This window comes from Poecilia formosa, unplaced genomic scaffold (genome assembly GCF_000485575.1).
Source record: "Poecilia formosa unplaced genomic scaffold, Poecilia_formosa-5.1.2 Scaffold134, whole genome shotgun sequence".
NCBI lineage: Eukaryota > Metazoa > Chordata > Actinopteri > Cyprinodontiformes > Poeciliidae > Poecilia > Poecilia formosa.
In genome coordinates, this window is record NW_006800073.1 from 623,031 (window position 1) to 642,976 (window position 19,946).

The window sequence follows — 19,946 nt, forward strand, 5'->3', positions numbered from 1 at the left end:
CCCACCCTCAGGTCTGAAGGCTGGAAGCTGAACTCGGCCGCTGTGCAGAGGGCGTCAGCGGTGACGGTTTCACACTCTGTGAGCTTTGAGGCGATCAGGATGCATCCTGCAGCCAGGCAGAACGGTGAGACAGGCAGGGACAGGTAGGCAGACAGGTACCTGTCCATGAGGGAGACAGACAGCGGGAAGACGGCCTCGTCACATCCACAGTCACAGCAAACCTGCACAGGAGAAAGATCAACATTTCAGTCACAGGAAGCAAAAACCACGGAAAAACAGAATTCCAATTTTGATCTCAGAAAATTAAAGTAAGAATTCAGAAAAAAAAATCTGATTAAAGTCAGAATTATTTTTTTGCCCCAGTGGCTCTAATCCTGTTCCATAAAAACTCTCTATTTGAACCATGAGTAAAGTTAGGAAGTGGGGCCATCAGAGAGTTTCCCACCTCCAGGGCCCACTTGGCGATCTCCTCCCGGCGCTGCGGATCCCGCTGGATGAGCGTGACGTAGAGCATGGAGGGCATGTAGCGCCCCTCCAGGTGGAGCAGCCTCTGGATCACTCGATGCCCCGACACGGAGGGGTCCCAGCGGGCTCGGAGCTGAGGCGAGCCCCTGCTGCTGCTCTGGCCTCCAGGCAGAAATGGCCGACATGAAGTTAAAGTTTTATCATGATATTTTATGTTACGTAGCAATAAATAAGGGAGCCAATTGTAAAGTTACAGCCAAAAATAAACAGCAATAATTTGGGTTATTTAACCGGTTATAAAAGAAAAAAATGGAGGCTCATTTTTCAAAGTCATATTTTCACCATGAAGTTCATGGCAAATATATAGTTAATGAACTAAATATTTAGTTAATAAACTAAATACTTAGTTAGCAAGCTAATGTTTAGTAAGCACACTAAATATTGAGTTAGAAAACTATATATTTAGATTCAATTTAAACATTTCATTAACAAGTTAAATATTTAGTTCATATACTAAAGATTCTGTTAGCAAGCTACAGATTTAGTTATAAACTAAATATTTTGTTAATATATGGATGCAATATATAAAGCTAAATAATTAGCTTCAAGCTAAAAATGTGCTCCAACCTAAAGAAGGAGACTATATGCTAATAAAAGTTACAACTTTGCAAGTTACAACTTTACAGATAGCTAATAAATAGTTTATGCTATTGATGCATATAAACACTTTATAAATCAGTAATAACTGCATTAATTAAGGGAGAGAATCAGATTATTTGCTAAAAATGTATGTCTACAAATACTTATTATTTAATCTGAAATGTTTAGTATAGCAACTTTAAATAAAATATATAAGTGAATACTTGGCTCACTATTTGGCAAGAAACCAGTAGATAATAGTATTAGATAACTATTATCTAATAGTAGATAATAGTAGTTAATAGATTCATAATAAGCAGTTATTAATGATTTCTGAAGTGTTTAGAGATGAATTACTATGTCATCTATAAGGGAAGCCTTATTGTAAAGTGGTAACTTTGGGGTTTATTGTGACAACAATCACTCAGAAGTTTCATCATAAGAAATTCATTGTGATAATTGATAAACAATAAATGATAAATTTACCTTGAGGTTCACCCTGATCCTCCTCTGACTCCTCACACCATAGAGACACAGGAAGCGCCTGGTCCATCTGCTGCGGAAACACTTCCAAGACGAAAAGAAAGAAATTTGGAAAGCTAGAAGTTTGGAAAAATGTGACAACTCTTCATCACTCCTCACTTCTCTCCCAGAGTTTTATACCAGCAGGGAGAAAAACGGAGGGAGTGACGGAAAGGAGGCGTGGACCCTCATGAGCGACAGAATGTAATAGGAAGAAACAATACGGTCTGCTCAACAGGTGGGGAGAAGAAGACGGAGAGCGAGGGGAGGGGCGAAGAGGAGCAGACAAGAGAGGGAGTGACCGCAGGGAGCGAGCAACAGCTTGTCGTCGACGGTGAAAGAGAGAAGGAAGGAAAAGGAACGAAAAGGTCATCTCCAGACTCTGACAATGGGCATGGATGACAAAAGGTGGTGGGTGTTTGTTTACAACGTGAGAGAGAAGAAAAGCACGTCAAACGCTGGAGGGGTTGATGGATGTCTCAGATATTCCCAAAAAAAGGTCAATCTTAGTGTCAGACTGGAAAGCTGTGAAACTTATCCAACAGAAAATAAATGTAACGAAAGAGTTTAACCTCTATGGTCCAAATGATCCCACCCTAAAGCAAATAAAGCAAATAAAAAAGAGGTGAAAATTATAGTAAACTAACACTGTTAGAGAACCTGCAACTACTTTGTTTCATAAATGTAAAACACTTGAGGTGTTCCTCAAAGCTCCGATCTTCATCCACTTTGTTTTTATTATTTCAAAAGAAATGCACATCAAGAGTTAGTCATTTTCATCTGTAGTCCATCAACGTACAATCAGTATAAATACATTATAGTACAAAGTAGACAAATTAACAAAAATGTTATTTTTTGGAGAAAAAAATAGAATAATAATAATGGAAAATAAAAAGTATTTTCCATCTAAAAGGATCATATCAGGTTTCAAATTTAAAAAAGTAATCCATCCATCCATCCATCCATCCATCCATCCATCCATCCATCCATCCATCCATCCATCCATCCATCCATCCATCCATCCATCCATCCAGAGAAATTAATTTTTATGTTTTTGATTATTTTTCTTCCTCTGTGTGTTTTATTGTCAAAGCAACCTGTCTCCCATCATCCTCTCCTCTCCTCTCTTGGCAATCTGCCGCCGTGTTTAAAGTGTAGCTGCTGCAGAGGGCCGGCCGCAGTGTGTGCAGCAGACAGTGGATCAGGGCAGGTCAATGAGCCGCATTGTCTCCCTTTACAAATCAGTGTCAGACAACCTTCTGCTTGCTGCTGGCTGAGCACACACACTTCACACTAAAACCACACACACACACACACACACAGTCCCCCGGGAGCCCTCTATAGGCCACAATAGGGTCACGCTCACCAGCAGAGATACAGATTGTATTTGACACAGTCATTACAGGTGGCTTTTCACACATTTAGGAGCTCAATGGCGGCTCGAGTTTCAAATGGGAGTTAAATGGAGGGATGAGCTGACATCACGCGGCAACTTGATTTCAGCTGAGAATCAATTATTCATGTTGTTTTAACAAAACAGGGATACGCTCCTTTAACTGTGTCTGAACAAACATGGCTGCTTGTGTCTGAGTTTGTCTGGAAATTCACACAATGTAGGAGCAGATTTTAAAATGTTATAAAATTTATTTGATCAAAATTTTATTCAGTTATTCATTTATCTTTAGTTATAAGATAACTGAATAACCTAAATTTCATGACACTTTTAAGTTTAGTAATGAGACCAAACAGATCTTGTGTTTGTTTAGTTGCTGCATTTACACTACAAATGTGTTCAAAATGTTGTAAATGTTCCACCAGTACCGAAAAATATTATGATTGTGGTATTCCCATTAAATAACAAATTAAAATCACACGTGAAAAAGTTTGTTCACTCTTTAAGTCGTTAAAAAAAACATAATCCTCCAACTACTTCCAGTGGTCTTCCTCTTCTTGGTTTTTGGCAGGAGCAACTTCCGGTTACTGATCATGTGACTCATGTGATGAGAAAAAAGTGCTTCCATCGCAGTTTTTGCGAAATACATAAATTTCGGTATGGCCAAAAACCTTTTTTTATAAAAAAAAAAAAAAAAAAAAAAAAGACAGATTTTTCAAAATTGGCATGTTCCCAAAAAGCGGATTTGTTTTCAAAATGTCAAATTGCGTAATTATATAGTCAATGGAAACTCAGCTAATGATAATCCTCCAACATTTACTCAGTTGTAGAATTAAGGAGAGAATATTATTGGGTTTAAAGCTGTTGACAAAGCCTTTGACCAGGAGCTGAAAGCAGATTGACTTTGAATGAAGGACAGAGTGAGTTTTTTGGGGCGGCAAAAGAGCGACAGACCGTCCGCTTGTTTAAGCGGCCTCCTAAATTCATACGTCGCAGCTGTATTCAAACATCGCGGATGGAGAAGGTGGGAGGCGGCCGAGAGCCGAAAGAGGAGTGCAGCGGGTCCTGGGAAGGAGGCGTGGCGGCCCGCCCCTCATTTTCCGGCTCATTTCCCGGGACAGAGAGGAACAGAGCTCCCGTTTTACCTCCAACAGACACCTGCTGGTCACTGGGGGAGGAGAAGGAGCCGGATGGGAGGCGAAACTTTAACCAGTTCACAAGTTACAGCGCCGATTAAAATGTTGTCTTACCCCTTTTATTGCTCTTACAAATAAATCATGAACAGAGCTGTGAGAAGGACTAAAACTTGTACTCCGGTAACTTACTAACTAACTAACTTGAGAAACCTTTTGGAATAAATGCGTGTAATGATGTGAAAAATTAGACACGTTCTTGAACAACTCAGAGCATTAATTTAACGTTCAGATAACTTAGTGCTAGCGAGTGCTAGCTACCACAATGTCCGTTAGTGATGTGCGGATTGATACTGAAATATTGATACTTCCGATTCTAGACCTTTTTGCTTTAAGATCGATTCTCAAATCCAATATCAATACTTTCAGTAATTAGAGACAATGTATCTTAACAAGAGCACGTTAGAAAGTAGCTAAATTATTAAAATCTTGCCTACATGAGACAGGGTTGATGGGAACTACGTTTTCTTCCGCCTGGTAAGTGCGTAAGGACGTAATACGTCAGGACGTAATGGTGGGTCATGTCTATGATTAGACGCAATGGTAGATCAACTTTCAACTTTCATTTTATAGTAGTTAAAATTTATTTTACTTTTTTTTTTCTAGTTTGCAACATCATTTTCACATATTTCGTATGACTTTCTGCTGTTGTCAAAATAGCCAAGCTATTGTAAATTAGGCTGCTATCTCAATGTGCGTCTGAGTTTAAAATGAACACATTAGACTGATGTTTTGTTTTCTTTTTATGAAGCCAAGATTTGAAGTATCGCTACGCTTACTTGAGTAAAATTTCTGGATACTCTACTCTCTGCGAGTAACTTTACTGAAGGAAGAACAAGCTTATTTTGACCAAAATTTCACCAGACATAGTTTTTGTTAAATAATTCACAATCTTTAATTTATTGCAGAAATACCCTAATTCACCTCATTCTGCTTTATTTGTCTTCTCTTTTTGTTTCAAAGTGACATTTAAATAATCGAGTTTTCCTTCTTCATTAGTCCATCTGAATCAGTCCTATTGACAGTGAACTAGCTCCACATCATGATGCTACCGTCACCATACTTGACACTTAGGCATCTTGGAATGTTTTACATCATTAAACAAGTTTTTAAGTCAGACAAAGACAAACTAAGAAAATACAAAACAGTCTCTAAATGTTAACATTTGTTGAGAAATAACTTTTACATTCCTGTTCTCTTTCTCTGGAGTATTGTTTTAATTGAGCTGCACTGGACGGTTTAGAGCAGAACAAGCCTAATTACAGCTTTTCAACTAGATTTAAGTCCATACTTTGACTTGGTCTTTGCAAACATTCATTTTATTGCTTTTAGCCACTCAGAAAAGAACCTGCCGGTTTACTTTTGATCAGTTTCTTGCTGCATAAACCACCATATTTGCCTGCTAGTTTAATTTATAGTCTTAGATATTCTTGGGTTTTTTTGTTTGTTTTTTTGAGGGCGGGTTTCCTGGATTATATTTTCCAAAGATAAATAAGAATACACACATAAAAACCTTTGCTTGCCTCAGTATGACTTAAACATTTATTTTATAATGCAATAATTACTTGTTACAGAAAGTTTTAAAATGAAACTATGCAGAGTGAAAACTGTAAGGCATGCAAGAAACTTTGCATAGGTCCAGAATGGCAACATGTAGCGCTAACATGGGGCCGCCAGTTAGTTACCGTTCTTCTTCTGAGCTTTTCAGATACAATGGAAAAAATAAAGCAAAAACTTTCACTTAAAGGAAATTAACAAACGGAAACAGTTTAATAATGAGTAACAGAGCAGCATCAAATGGGAAAAAAGAAAAACAGAAACAAGGGACAGAAAAAAAGACACATAAAAAAAAAACACTGCATGTATGGGTAGAATGGTCACACAGCGCCCCCTGCCTCTGAAAAGACGTAACAACAGTCTTTATATTTGTTAATGTTCACTTCATGGATAAATATCTTGAGCAGCTGAGGTGAGGTTTAAGGGCAGGAGGGAACGTGGGACGAAGCAGCGCCTCCCTCTGCCTGACCCAGGAGGCGCTCGGTCTCGCTGCTCTGGGAGTCGGGGCTTTCCTCCGCCGGGCTGGGCGGGCCGCAGAGACCCAACACCTGCTTCACCTGACGGGGAAGATCCTGGAGGGGACCGTTATAACGCTAAATCAACTGCTGCATAAATAAAACTGATCAAATACTGCGTGGCTCTGGAGTATTAGGGCCAGACAAATAAAAAATCTAAACATGAGAATGAAGTAATAATATCAGAAGAAGGTTGTAATAATATAGCAATAAAATCATAATACGTAGATAAAGTAGTAATATAACGAGAATAAAGTAATAAAATTGACAGAATATAGTCATGATAATTCAAAAAAGTTGTAATACAGGAATGAAGTAAAAATATTACCAAAATAGTCATTACCAGAATAAGTTTGTAATGTGAGAATAAAGTTGCAATAATACAAGAAAAATCATAATAATATGAGAATAAAGTCAAATTATTATTCAAAATAACATTTTAATATTCCATTTACCAGAATAAAGTTGTAATAAAGTGGTGATAAAGTCATACTAATATGAGAATAAAGTTGTAATATTACCAGAATATTCTTTTACAATGAGAAACAAAAAACTAAGAGTTAAAATGTTGACTTGATACTCAACATTTTGAGAAATCTGAAAAGTGTGGTGTGTATTTATTCTCAGCCTCTCTGAGACAACACTACCTCTTAGCTGACTTCACTAATTTGGTTGCAGTGGATTTTATTTACATTTTTTAGCATAAAACTCCACATGTTATAGTCCCGATAAAAAAATGCAGCACTAACTGTTTACAGGACGACAACCAGTGCAGCTTTACTCACTTTGCAGCCAACAAGCTGCCGGTAGATGACCTCCGCCTCCAGCAAGACGCTCTGCAGGTCCAGCTTCATCGTCAGCTCGTTAATATGCTGCAAACCAGTCAGGACAAATAAGTCAAATTCAACCACTTTTCAAGCATTTCAAAGATAAGTTTTCAAACGTTTTCAGCATCACTTTGGAGAGAAAACCCTTAGAAAAGAACTTAAGTTTTAATTCACTAATATATGAAACTGGAAATTGCAAGAAAATATCCAAAGTTTTGAGATTAACCTCAGAAATGATCCAGAAAAAATTTGAACATTCCTAAATTTCAAAAGTCTAAATTTGAAACTTTTTCTATAAAATTTCTGAAACTCATCTCAAAATTTCTGGAGTTTTTTCAACCAAATTTTCAACTTTTAGCTCAGAAATTTCCTTGCTTTTCTGTTGAAAATTTATGAGATCAATTTCAACATTTCTGATTGTTTTTATTGGAAATGTTCTCCTTTTTTAATCAACAAAGGCCCAAATACACCATCATATTAAACAAAATAAACAATCCAAACAAATTGTGTTAAAATAAAGGACCTTTCTGCTCGAATTAAATGATTAAACACAAAATATAAAGAAAGTCCCAAAAAAAAAATCTATAAAAAATGTTCTGGCTATGTTTTTGCATTTAGCAAATATAAATAATTCTGGGGATGCTAACCAACCTGAAACAAGAAAAGTTTATTATGATTTAACTTCAGACTGAGATTTAAAAAAAAAAAATATCAGATGTATGAAAATATCTCAACTGTAAATAACGTTTTCCAAATTTAGGCTATTAGACTGCACTTTATTACAAAACTGTGCAGTTTGAATATCAAATAATTCCAAGGACTTTATGCAGAAATCAAAAATGTAATTGAATCCAAGGATTTTCCAGAATTTCCAGCACTGGTACCCTGGAACATGTAACTAGCATTTGAATATTAGTGATGGTGACGGCTGACCTTGAGGATTGTATTGAAGTCGTGGTCGGAGCCGATCAGCTCCCCTCGCTGCGACTCCAGGATGGAGCAGGCGATCAGCAGGTGGAAGTTGTCACACGGGAGTCGAGTCCAGAGGACCTGGAGGAGAAAACATGCAAACAGGAAGCAGTTTTAGCTTCTAACTTTGATTGGCTGTGCAGCTCTGAGGTTCAGTTTTTAAAAATTTGTAGTGCCACGCTGGTGTTCTTTGAAAATTGTTTTATTCACAGTTTATCCGTAGTTGTTTATTTTTTAGCCGTTATGAGGCAAGGTGGGAAAGCCTTAAACTGCTGCTATGGAAGGTACTCAAGTTGTTGCTAGGTAACCAAAGAATAAATGAGTTGCTAGGTAACCGAAGAGTGAGTGAGTTAGTCGATTCCACCAACCTTGCTTACTTTCTTGTCAGCTAAAGCTATTCTCCTGCCGACATCCCCCAGAATGCTTTGCAGTTCTGGATCAGACTTCAGTGAAATTATTGCTATTTTATTATCGATATTGATCATGTGTCTATCGTGATAGACATTGTTATTGATTTATTGTCTAGTTTTAAGTTTTTGCATTAAAAAACAACAACATTGCTTTAAGCTAAACCAACGGAGTTCAAACTTCAAAGTGGGATTCGGGGGCCATTTGATTGATATTGTATGGTCCTCCAAACACAATTCAAAAACAAATTAAATAAATGAGGACAAAACTACTATTTTTAAATTACAATCTAGTTACAGAAATTTTAGATGCAACACAAAGTGATCATATTTTTCAAGCTTTTATTACTTTATTTGTTTAATTAAAATAGTTCATGCTTAGTTTATTGTTGAAAATTCACATTTTTGGTGAATTTAGTTCTTAAAAATCAGATTTCTTAAGCTTGTGAGTGCTTGAGAGTTGATGACTTTGACCCATGTTACAAAAAGTTTTGACACCCTGATCTAAACTAAGAAAAAGCTGATGCAAGATTTTAATTAAATGAAAAATTAAGCTAATTTTTGATTACTCAAAATATATTTTATCTGTTTGCGAAAGGCTCATCCTAATTTTTTTGTTGTTGAAAGTTTCCATTTGCATCAACTGTTTGTGAATACAACATTTCTGAACTGTTGTCTGGGACCAAACAAAGTCATTCAGAGGACTACAAATGACCCAGTTGTGCCATATTCTTTCCTATCCTGGATACGTGATGTCTCAAGACGACAAGCTGTATCCTTTTGCTCCCACTTCACACAATAAATCAGGCTACTATGAGAAAAATTATAACATTTGGTTACGATCCGACACTCACCTCCCACAATGTGAGGATGTCTTCAAAGGAAAACTCCCTCTTGAACCAGATGAGCAGCCAGCGGAAACAGAAACAAAGCGAGCCGCTGTCCTGTGAATCTGAGCGACAAAAATAAGTTTTCATAAATAATAATAAAAAAACACTCTAAATTATAGATATTTGCAGCAGCTGACATGCTCTTAAAGTCTTATTACCATCATTTGGGGCATTTATTGTAATATTGATAAAACAGAATGTTTACAACTTCTTTTCTGTCTCTTTTAGGCAACTGCATGTCGCTGCTGTCAAAGAAAAGATAAAATACTGCCCTACATTCAACCATACTTTTATATTAATTGATGCTCTAATTATTATTAATTTTCAATGATTAATCAAACATCTAAAAATCAACTACTACATGAGTCGCCAATGGGCCAATTCTAAAAATTACTACTGAACAGTATCTATTTTTTTTATTTATTTTTAGCTATTCTTTTTCAAATCACCTTTGAGTATGTGTAAATTTAAAATTTACTATACATTTTTTTTAATATTGAATATTAGACTACATTTTTTTAAAAACCGTTGGCCTCCACCAATGGTTGCCGTGGAGACCGGCTAGCGCTAGCTGGTCTCCACGGCAACGAACCGTTGGTGGAGGCTAGCTAGCAGGCTGATTGAAGGTAAGATTATTTGCTCTCGAAAACATGGCAGAGAAAATAAAGAAAACATCTAGTTTTCACAGTTAATACGAGGAAGAATTTTTTTAATCACTGTGAAATTTTCCTCCGCGTGTCTCATTTGCGTGGCGACGGCAAAGCGACGAAATGTTGAAAGATATTTTCGAACGTGTCACACATCAAGCTACCATGCTAACTACCCACCGGGCAGCGCAATACGAGCCCGGAAGTTAAAGGCAGGTTTGAGAAAGTCTTCTGTTTATTTTTTCCATTCTTCTGAGTTCAGTAAGTGTTTAAGTAAAAATCAGAAAGTTGATTGTATGCTACGTTATTAATCATATTTGCAAAAATGGTGCACGTAATGTAAAACTGATCGTTTGCAAACTTAAATACTTGCAGAGCTTGATATAAAGTGTTACATATTAATATTTATCCGTTTCCTAAATTGTTCAATCATTGTTGACATTTATTGTGATGAGTAATTAACATGACCTATGTTTTTGCATAGATGAATATCATTAATCAGTAATAATATATGATTAAAAGTAAGTTGAGCAAATTTGTTATTCAATACATGTGTCGTCAACTGCTAGGCTTTTGCATTAATTGGTACCCAAGGAGTGGCTCTAAGTTTCAAAAAGATTTGTGATCCCTGCTGTAATGGAACCAATCACAGAAAACATGGTGTAAATTACAGTTTTTAGGGTTTTCTAACAAAATTCTTCAAAGAAATAATTCACAATAAATGTCAGTTACCAATATATGTAACACAAGTAGATTTTATCTTTTCCACTGAATAATTACATTGAATTTCCACAACAGAATGACTTTAAAAGTATCAGTAATATTTTTTGCTCCATTATGTTTAAATTATCTACTTAACTCTAAACAAATGCCAGCACTCCACAAAGTCAATGTATTTGTCTTCTTTTTGTAAAAGTTGAAATAAAATAGTTGTTCTTTAAATCTGACAACAAATTCCCTACAATAGATATTTACCAAAGCTTGAGTTAGGTTTGAGTTACCAAAGCTCAACATTTGGGGCTCCAGGTAAGTTTTATTAACTCAACTGAAGGTAAAAATGGTTCTTTGGGTTGTAAAGGTTGCAGACCACTGGTTTGATAGTATTGTTTCCTTTCTTCCTTTTTTTTTTGACCAACTTTCCCCCAAATATTTGCATTTTCCCCAGAACTGACTGGGGCTCATTGCGCTACCAGACTTGCCCAGTTTGACTGGGAGAACGGCAGCAGAACTAACCCAAGAAGTCGCACAGCTCTGGGTCCAGAGCCTTCAGAAGGATGCTGAGCTGAAGGAGCTGCTGCTTCATGGCCTCCTGCGACTCCTCAAAGTTCTGGTGCTGCAAAAACACAACGAGCAAAAAGATACAAGAGTGTACTTTCCAAACACACGACAAACTCAACAACAGCATGGAAGGCCAAATGGAAGCCTCTTGGAAAAAAATGTCAATAAAACCAAAGGAATATTTCAAATTAAAAACATTTTGTGGTAAAATTGAGAAGAAAAGGGAAAGTTCTCAACTGACCACCAGGTCCATGAAGCCCGTCAGGCACCAGAAAGACTCCACCTCGTTCTGAGTGACAAACAGGATTGGAGAGAGGAGGTCGCTCATCCCCTGGACATAACCTGGATCGTGAACAAATGTCACCGTCAATAATAATAATAACTAGAACATTTCTGAAGAAACTTAAAAGGGTCCCAGCTAAGTCTGCATATCAGTTGGACCCGAATCAGGCGTTCCGATGCTGAAAATTAGTAACAATGTCAACGTTAGCTAAAAGGTTGTCAGCAGGTAAAGTATGTTGAAATAAAACAAAACTGACAAGTAACTTTTCAGCATCATATAAGAGTTTGTTTTAAGTAAATAATTCCTTAATATTAATAAAAAGTGCCAGCTCCACCGGCAAATTATTTCACTTATAACAAAACATTTTTCCTGTTTTACAAGTGAAATAATTTCCCAGTGGAACTAGCACTTTTGATCAATATTAAGGAATTATCGGCTTAAAACAAGCTTTGACATCTTATCTTGCCATACGTTACTTGTAGATTAGTTTTGTCTTATTTCAGGAGCACTAAGATATTTGGACTACAAACTATCTAAAAAACACTTTGTAAGATTTTATGTTTTTGCAGTGTCAGGGGATTGGAAAAAAATTCTGCAGAGTTGCAGTGATTGGTCAGAAAAATGGTTGCAATGTTGCATTAATAGTTGCAACATCACAACTTCCTGGAGGAATTACACAGCAGCAAATGGCCTAGTCGTTGCATCACCAAAATTTCTTCCATTTTGGTCAGAATGAAGGAAGACAAATGCAATCCGTTCCTTCATAAAAACACACCAAGATCGAAGTTGTACATGCAGTATGTCATCAGAACGTCGTGGAGCAGAGTCAGGCCCGGGTTGTCGTTGCCAGAGAAGAATGTGTTGTTCCTGTCCGTCCTGTTGACGTCCCGCTCTGTGGAGGACAGCAGCACAAAGCATCAGGAATCTGCTGCAGGGCTCACACAACAAAACAGATGTTTTGTTATTTGGCGACCTATCAGGCTCCTGTAGCCTCTGAGGAGGGAGTTCCTCATCTCCTGCTCTTCACTCACGGACTTCCACTGCACCTTCATCCGGAAGTATTCGTCCCTGCAGATGAGACGAAAGACGTCTTCGTCAACAGTCTGAAACGATTCATCGTCATAGACCTGGAACTGCAGCTAACAATTATTTTAAAGGTTGATTGAATACTTTCTATTACTAAATTGGTTGACAGTTATTTCCATAACAGATTAATCATGATTAATTAATGAATCGTTTCATTATTCTTGATGATTAATTGATTAATCGGATAATAAAATAGCACATTTGCATACATTTCACTCCAGCCTTTTTTATGTAATATAAATAAAACAAAAATGCAAATAAAATATTGTCTAGCTTAGTGGTTCTTAACCTTTTTTGAGGTACCGAACCCCCCAGTTTCATATGCGCATTCACCGAACCCCCCAGGTAAACCCCCTGTATGTCTTTACCCCGCAGAGGTAAAGACACACAGTGTGTCTGTACCTCCACGGCAGAGGCTCCGCCGAACCCCTGAGACCGACTCATCGAACCCCTGGGGTTCGACCGAACCCAGGTTAAGAACCACTGGTCTTGCTTCACTAAACGAATGCCGTCATTGCATTTTAAGCAATAAAATTTTCTTTTTCTTATTTAAGAAAGGAATTGAATTGTTTATGTAAGTCTTTTAATATTGTATAAGAAGGCTTAAATGAACAATCTGCAGAATGTCCCCATTTTATTTATTCGATTGATCATCAGAATAATTGATTAATCAGAGCACTGACGTTTTGAATCGAAGAATTTCCTCTCTTTCCTTTGAGGTGCTCTTCCACGGATAGAAACCAAGGAGGAACTTCCACACTTCTTTCCTGAGGTTTGGAGTGACGCCCTGCAAAGTTTAGGAACATTTAGCTCCAGTAATGTTCCAAATGAACAGCGTTTTTTACTCTTTGTCCTGTCGTACCCCTCTGAACACCAGGTCTTTGACTTTCTCTGGGTCTTTCACGCGGCCTTCAGAGTCCAGGAACTCCTCCCACTGGACCAGAGCTTGTCCTCGAGTAACTTTGGGCCTGGGACCGAGCTCCACACCCTGCAAGGGGACATACAGCCAAAAACACCAGGAGCTCAGACCTGTTCACGACTCTGCACCGCAAAAACACAGAATTTACCAAGTATTTTGTTTTGCAAATATCTTAGTACACTTAGTATACTAATAGAATAAAGTCATAAAATTATGAGAATAAAATCATAAGACAATATGGCATAGGAGAATAAAGAGAAATAATATGCTAATAAAGTCAGAATATGTTGAGAAAAAGTCAGAAAATTTTGAGAAATAAAAGTCATAATATTACCAAAATAAAGTAAAATTAAAAAAATAACATGAGAATAAAGTCAGTATCAATTTTAAGGAAATTGATTTTCCTTAAAAAAATATTTTTTTAAAAATTGGCAGTTTATTTGACTTAATGTTCCCCCCCCCCTGTTGTAAATGAAATAATATAGTAGTATAACTAGAATTTTTTCATTATTTTTAGGGAATTACTGACTTACATCAAGCTCCTGTATCTTGCTGAAAACTTACCTCTAAGTTAATTCTGTCTTATTTCAAGTGTACTGAGATATTTGCACTAGAAGCTAAACCAAAAATACTTGGTAAGATTTTGTCTTTTTGCAGTGAGCCATGTTGCTTTTGTGTCTTTTTCTTACACAGGTGATGAGCTCGAACCCAGGCTCGTCATCGGGCTGTGACGGCAGACCTGGATCCTGAGCGCCTCGCATCACAGCGGCCTCTGGTGGCCGGAGGGCAGCGCGGAAGAAGTTGGTGACCTTGGAGAATCCCCCGAACGTAGTGGCGTACGGGTCGTGGATGAACCTCTGCTCGAGTTGGAGAAACAAAACGTTACTGAAAAATACAAAACGTTTGGGACGTTGGGAGATGATCCTGGAAGTACCGTGACGATATCAGAGCCATCATCCAAAATGTGCAGTTTGTCGAAAGATGGACCGAAATCAGCTGAAGACGAGTCACGTGGGTAGACGAGGAAGAGGCGTCCGTCAACAGGCGACCTGATGATGAACCATAAACCTTCGGTATTACAAACCATCATGGCAGAAGGTACGACCGCTGCTCTCTGGTTTACCTCTTATTAGGGGGGTGCACTGATTTATCAGCCCCAAAGTCCTTAACTTTGGGAGATGGTGATCGGCCGATACTTACATGTGAAGCTGATCTTATCTACCTCAACAAAAGTCTAAAAATCAATCACTGTCCTCTTTTGCTCTCCTGTGAGAAAAGTTTGACTGACAGACCGGACCACCAGGTCATGTCTGCATGTTTACAGTTATCAATAATCACCAACTCAGTGACTTTCAATATTTAGAGATGTTTCAGACAAAAAACCATAGCGCCTCAGTGTGACATCACAGTTCTTCCTTTGGGCATGCAGAAGTGTAATTACGGTCAAATTTAATTAGTGATATAAACCGACAACACACAACGATGCAAAACATCTCCAAACAAACAGAAAGAGGAAGAGGAACTAAAATCAACATCCCAGAACTCTGCGTGATAACAGGCGGAGCAAAAAGGTTTGACGGCGTGTCGAGGACATTGCAGACAGAAAAGAAAAAGTAAACTTCCACCAAAAAAAGTCTGACATTTTTATATTTATCTCAGAAAACTTCTAGAGAAAAAAATGGAAATTTCTAAGTTTAAAAAGTCAAAAAATTTGTTAGAAAAAACTAAGAAATTTTGAGATAAATCTCAGAAATTATATAGAAAAGGGATGGAAATTTCTGGTTTAAAAAGTTTAAAATTTGCTAAAAAAAAAAAAATTAAATTAATCAGAGAAAATTACTAGAGAAAAATTGGACATTTCTGACTCTAAAATGTCAAAAATTTGCTAGAAGAACTCAGAAATCTTGAGATGAAGCCAAGAAATTTTCCAAAAAAGAAAATTTTCTAGTTTGAAAAGTCAAAAAATTTTAGATTTTTTTTGTTTAAGAAATACTGAATTTAATCTCAGAAATTTTCTAGAAAAAAAACATGAAAATTTTCACAGCATCAAAAAGCGAAAATGTTCGGTCACATTCAAAAGTGATAAAGTCAAAAAGTTTAACATTTTCACTTTCGAAACTCAGAAATTTTGAAGCGTTTTTTCTCAAAGATTTCTGAAATTATTCTGTGTAAATGTGCTCCTTTTTTCCATGCTGTCAAACCGGGTGTTTGACAGCAGGCTGCTGATAATCATGGTGCCGGTGATTTTTTAAACTGTGCTGGCCACACTCACTGGTCCAGGACGATGTAACGGTGGAGAGCCCGCAGAAGCTCCCTGGTTCCGCCTCTGTGGAAGTGCAGAGGGGGCAGCGGGTGTCCTCCTCTGCTGGTCAGCACCATGAAGTTCCGACCCAAAGAGAAGCGGGCCCTCCGGAGGGAGTACAGCTCCGACAGAGGCAGGGAGAACGCCCACTGACCTGTGGGATAAAAGTAAAATTCAGAAACACTTTATTAGTCCCAAAGGGAAATTAAATGTTGTTGTAACTCATTAATTTAGATTCATGAAAGAGTTATTGAAAATCATGATGGCTATTGGCAGGAAAGATGTTCTGCAGCAGTCTGTACTGCACTGAATCTGAAGAACCCTCTGACTGAAGATGCTCTGCCTTCCTAAGACACTCCTATGAAGAGGATGGTCAGGTGGTCCATAATTTCCTTGATCCTATGAAGAATCCTTCTTTGCATTATCATTTCCAGAGGTTCCACAGTCGTCCTCAGAACAGAACCAGAACCAGAACTGAACCAGAACCAGAACCAGCCTTCTTTATCAGGCTGCTGAGCCTCTTTAGGTCTCTGCCTCTGATGCTGCTGCCCCAACAGATGACGGCAGAAGAGATGGCGCTCTCAACAGACTTATAGAAGATATGCAGCGTCTTGATGCAGACCTTCTTAAAAACCTGAGTTTTTAAGAAAAAGCTGCTTATCAATTAATCATTCTTCGATCACCAACACCAATCAGATTTAGATTAATTCATTCATCTATAGCTTGCATCCGTAGCTATGACTGTAGGAAGCAGGAAGTAAAACCTGAGTCTTTCATGGGGGCGTGCTCGCGATCTTTCTTCACGGTGCTGATCACCGCCCAGTCAGGCTCATACCCAGGGTCAAAGTTCGTGTCCTCCTCACCTCCCTCGCCATCCTGATTAGAAACGGACAAATCAATGGAAATTAGAACAAGTACAAACATTTCTGAGGCTTTTCGCAGGCAGTCAGCTGACCTTTTTGCTGTAGAGGACTGCGGGCGCGCTGCGACCCTCGTCCTCCAGGGGGCTCCACTCTAAAGCAGGCTGTCCGGCCTGCAGAACATAAAACATAAAATCAGTTCACCCTGCGCTTTACTGGATCCTTGTTTATCTCTTGGCAGATCTGCCTACCCGTTCCACAATGCGAATAAATCCTGGTATGCTGGTTTCCTGGATGCTCCTCTTGGCGTTGGTGTGGAGGTACACGCCCTCTTTCTCAAATATCAGCTGAGAAGAAAAGAAATCCTCAGTTAAACTTCTACAGTGAGCCAACGGTGACACTGACTGGACAAAAGTGTGGAAATAAATTGGTTTTAAACCATCTAATATGGTGAATATGCATGAGGTTAAACAAAGTCTAATACGAACTTTGTGTTTTTGACCAAAACGGAGAAATAACTTAATTATTCCAACAAGTGACACTGTTGGGAAACAATTAACTAATCACAGACAATAATTACGGCAGGATGGTTCATCTTCCTTTTTCCAAAGCCCACCAACACATTATTGTTGACAATTATCATTAATTTTAAAACCTTTTCCATCTTTAATGCACCATAACTGAACTTTTGACAAAATGTGTTCATTTTACACCTTTCTTATCTGTATTTTAACATCCTGTGTGCTTTCCTCTGTCACTTTCTTTGCCTTGAAGTGACACTAAACGCTTTTGTTTGTCTTATAAATCATACTACATAAATACGCTTTGATAGCAAATCATTTGAGCCAAAAAATATATATAAAAAAAAAACAGTAAAATAAACCGATGCAATCTTAAAGCACATTTGGTGTCACCTTTGAGTTAATGCCTGCCATGAGACAAATTAACTTTAAATAATGTGTTTATGCTGGACTTTTGTGATTGCTTGTTTGTATCTATTAGCTACAGCCATGGACTACAGCAGGGGTGGGCAATCCTGGTCCTGGAGGGCCGGTGTCCTGCAACTCTTAGACGTCTCCCTGGTCCAACACACTCGAATCCAACAGCTGAATCACTGAATCACCTCCCAAGTGCAGTCAGGTTCTCCATAGTCCTGCTGACGACCTCATTATTTGACTCAGGTGTGTTGAAGTAGAGACACACCTAAAAGTTGGAGGAGACTGACCCTCAAGACCTGGAGTTGCCCACCCCTGGACTAAAGAGTAGTAGTCCTTTTGGATACAATACAAAAAGGTGTAAAAAACAAACAAAAAAAAAAAAACACAATGGAAAGAACTGGCAGCATCATACAGTGGGGTTACTTTTGTCAGATTGATATAGGATTTTAATTTGAAATTGAAGAGCCTTAGAAGACATTTTGAAAGGAAATTTTGTAAGCAAAGCTGATACAAGAATCCTGATGAATAAAATGTAACTGATAACATTTATCTTTTATATTTAGTGCCAATTAACACCAAATGTCACCATAAGCTACTTTTCAAGAAAAACCAGTTAAATATGTAGAAATGTGATATAAATGAATTGTTTTAAGGTTAAGATTACTGCACCTTTTTTATTTTCATTTATTTTTTACGAGGTTGTTTTCGTGTTTGTTGGATAAATTACAGAGAATGTGGGTAACTTTTTTTTTATCATGCTCAGTCTTTACAGGACAGAAACCTGAGATTTTTACATGATTAAATAACTTTAACTTTCAACATCTTAACGTCCAACCAAAAAGCTTTAATCTAGATACTTTTAGGACATGAGAAAGCTAGAGATGGAAATGAGACAGGTCATGTCACATGATTACGGTGACTCATCTGTCAGATCAAAAATCCCAACACGCTCAAGAAAAACTTGCTTAGACTGTACCAGTTTTTACCCAACTTTCTACACAGCACGCTTTAGTATCAACAAGATGAATCACATCGTTATGGTGGATCTACGGGACAGGTTTCCATTTTTTATTTCAAGCCCATTGTCAAAGATGAAGCAGATACTGTCCTGGATTAATGTTTCAACGTTACCGAGCTGCTGTGCTAACCTTAAACCTCAACAGCAGCTTTATGTTAGCAAGACAAATTAGTTAGAGAAACTATTAAAATAAAACATTAAAGAAAAACGAAAAAAATAAATAAATACCTTGTAATCTTCCACGTTTTCCCCCATTTTCTCGTCGCTTGAGTCGCTGCTTCGCTTCTTCCAAAACAAACGTGACGTCACACTTCCTGTTCATGGAACGTCCCGCCCACCGAGCGGTCATGTGACACGAGAGCCAATCAGAATGCACTTATAGCTACGGTTGAAGTCCACGATATTATAATACATAACCACGCAGACACACACTTTTAGAATGTTGTACATTAATATTTAAACAGAATATATAGAGTTTCATGTCAGATTATAACTTTGTTTAAGTTCTGCACGATGACCACCAGGTGGCAGCAAACCTTTTGTTATTATTTTTTAAATTGTTATTATTAAGGCTCATCTATTACCTCTTTTACTATATTGCAACTACTCAATACAAAATAAATAAAATTAAAACATAGGTATAAATAAACTAAATACAATTGTAAGTGATACTGGCGGTAAAACAAATTTTTCAATGATATTCCTTCATATCTTTCACCCTCATTATGTGATTTAATCTTATACATTTGTAGTTTCATTACACTTTGAATTATTGTTTATATTGATATGCATATTTATGATCAAGGAACACTTATGTCATTTTTTTAAATTTATTTTATATTTTTAGTTCAGTATGTTATTGTGTTAAGATATATTCCGCGATCTTGCCTTGATATTTGTTGCTATGTGTCTGGAGCGTGCAGGTCTGTGTTTTAACCATTAACGAAAAGAGGTTGCTGCTCGTGCACAAGCAAATAGCGAAAACGTGCTCGTTCACAACCACTTGTCACGTCGGTAAACAGGTGACGTAAGAGCTTTGTCAAGTCAGAAACAAACCAGGAAAAGACAGGAAGTTCTTCTGATGTGTCAGTTACAATTTATTTTTAATATAGGTTGAGTTAATATCGTTTTGGACAGGAAAAAATTACGTATTGGTCCTTTGTTATTATTATTATTATTATTATTATTATTATTATTATTATTATTATTATTATTATTATTATTATTGTTGTTGTTGT

At 37.4% G+C, this 19,946-nt stretch overlaps 2 protein-coding genes across 2 annotated transcripts in view; one reads left to right on the plus strand and one right to left on the minus strand.

Moving 5' to 3' along the window:
- Positions 1–5,740: 5,740 nt before the first annotated feature.
- tbc1d17 (TBC1 domain family, member 17) lies at positions 5,741–19,054 on the minus strand. Its single transcript, XM_007562131.2, has 17 exons — positions 18,937–19,054; positions 17,004–17,099; positions 16,848–16,925; positions 16,657–16,768; positions 15,863–16,046; positions 14,525–14,639; positions 14,280–14,447; positions 13,534–13,659; positions 13,355–13,458; positions 12,559–12,653; positions 12,361–12,477; positions 11,544–11,644; positions 11,258–11,357; positions 9,342–9,439; positions 8,045–8,161; positions 7,070–7,156; positions 5,741–6,341 (listed from the first exon to the last, which is right to left on the minus strand). The coding sequence occupies exons 1-17, from the start codon at positions 18,961–18,963 to the stop codon at positions 6,189–6,191; spliced, it is 1,878 nt and encodes a 625-aa protein (XP_007562193.1). The 5' UTR covers positions 18,964–19,054; the 3' UTR covers positions 5,741–6,188.
- akt1s1 (AKT1 substrate 1 (proline-rich)) overlaps positions 14,601–19,946 on the plus strand; it is a 16,312-nt gene continuing 10,966 nt past the window's right edge. The window contains exon 1 of the mRNA XM_016676450.1: positions 14,601–14,688. The gene's annotated coding sequence lies outside the window, so the exon portion shown is untranslated. The remainder of the gene's footprint in view (positions 14,689–19,946) is intronic.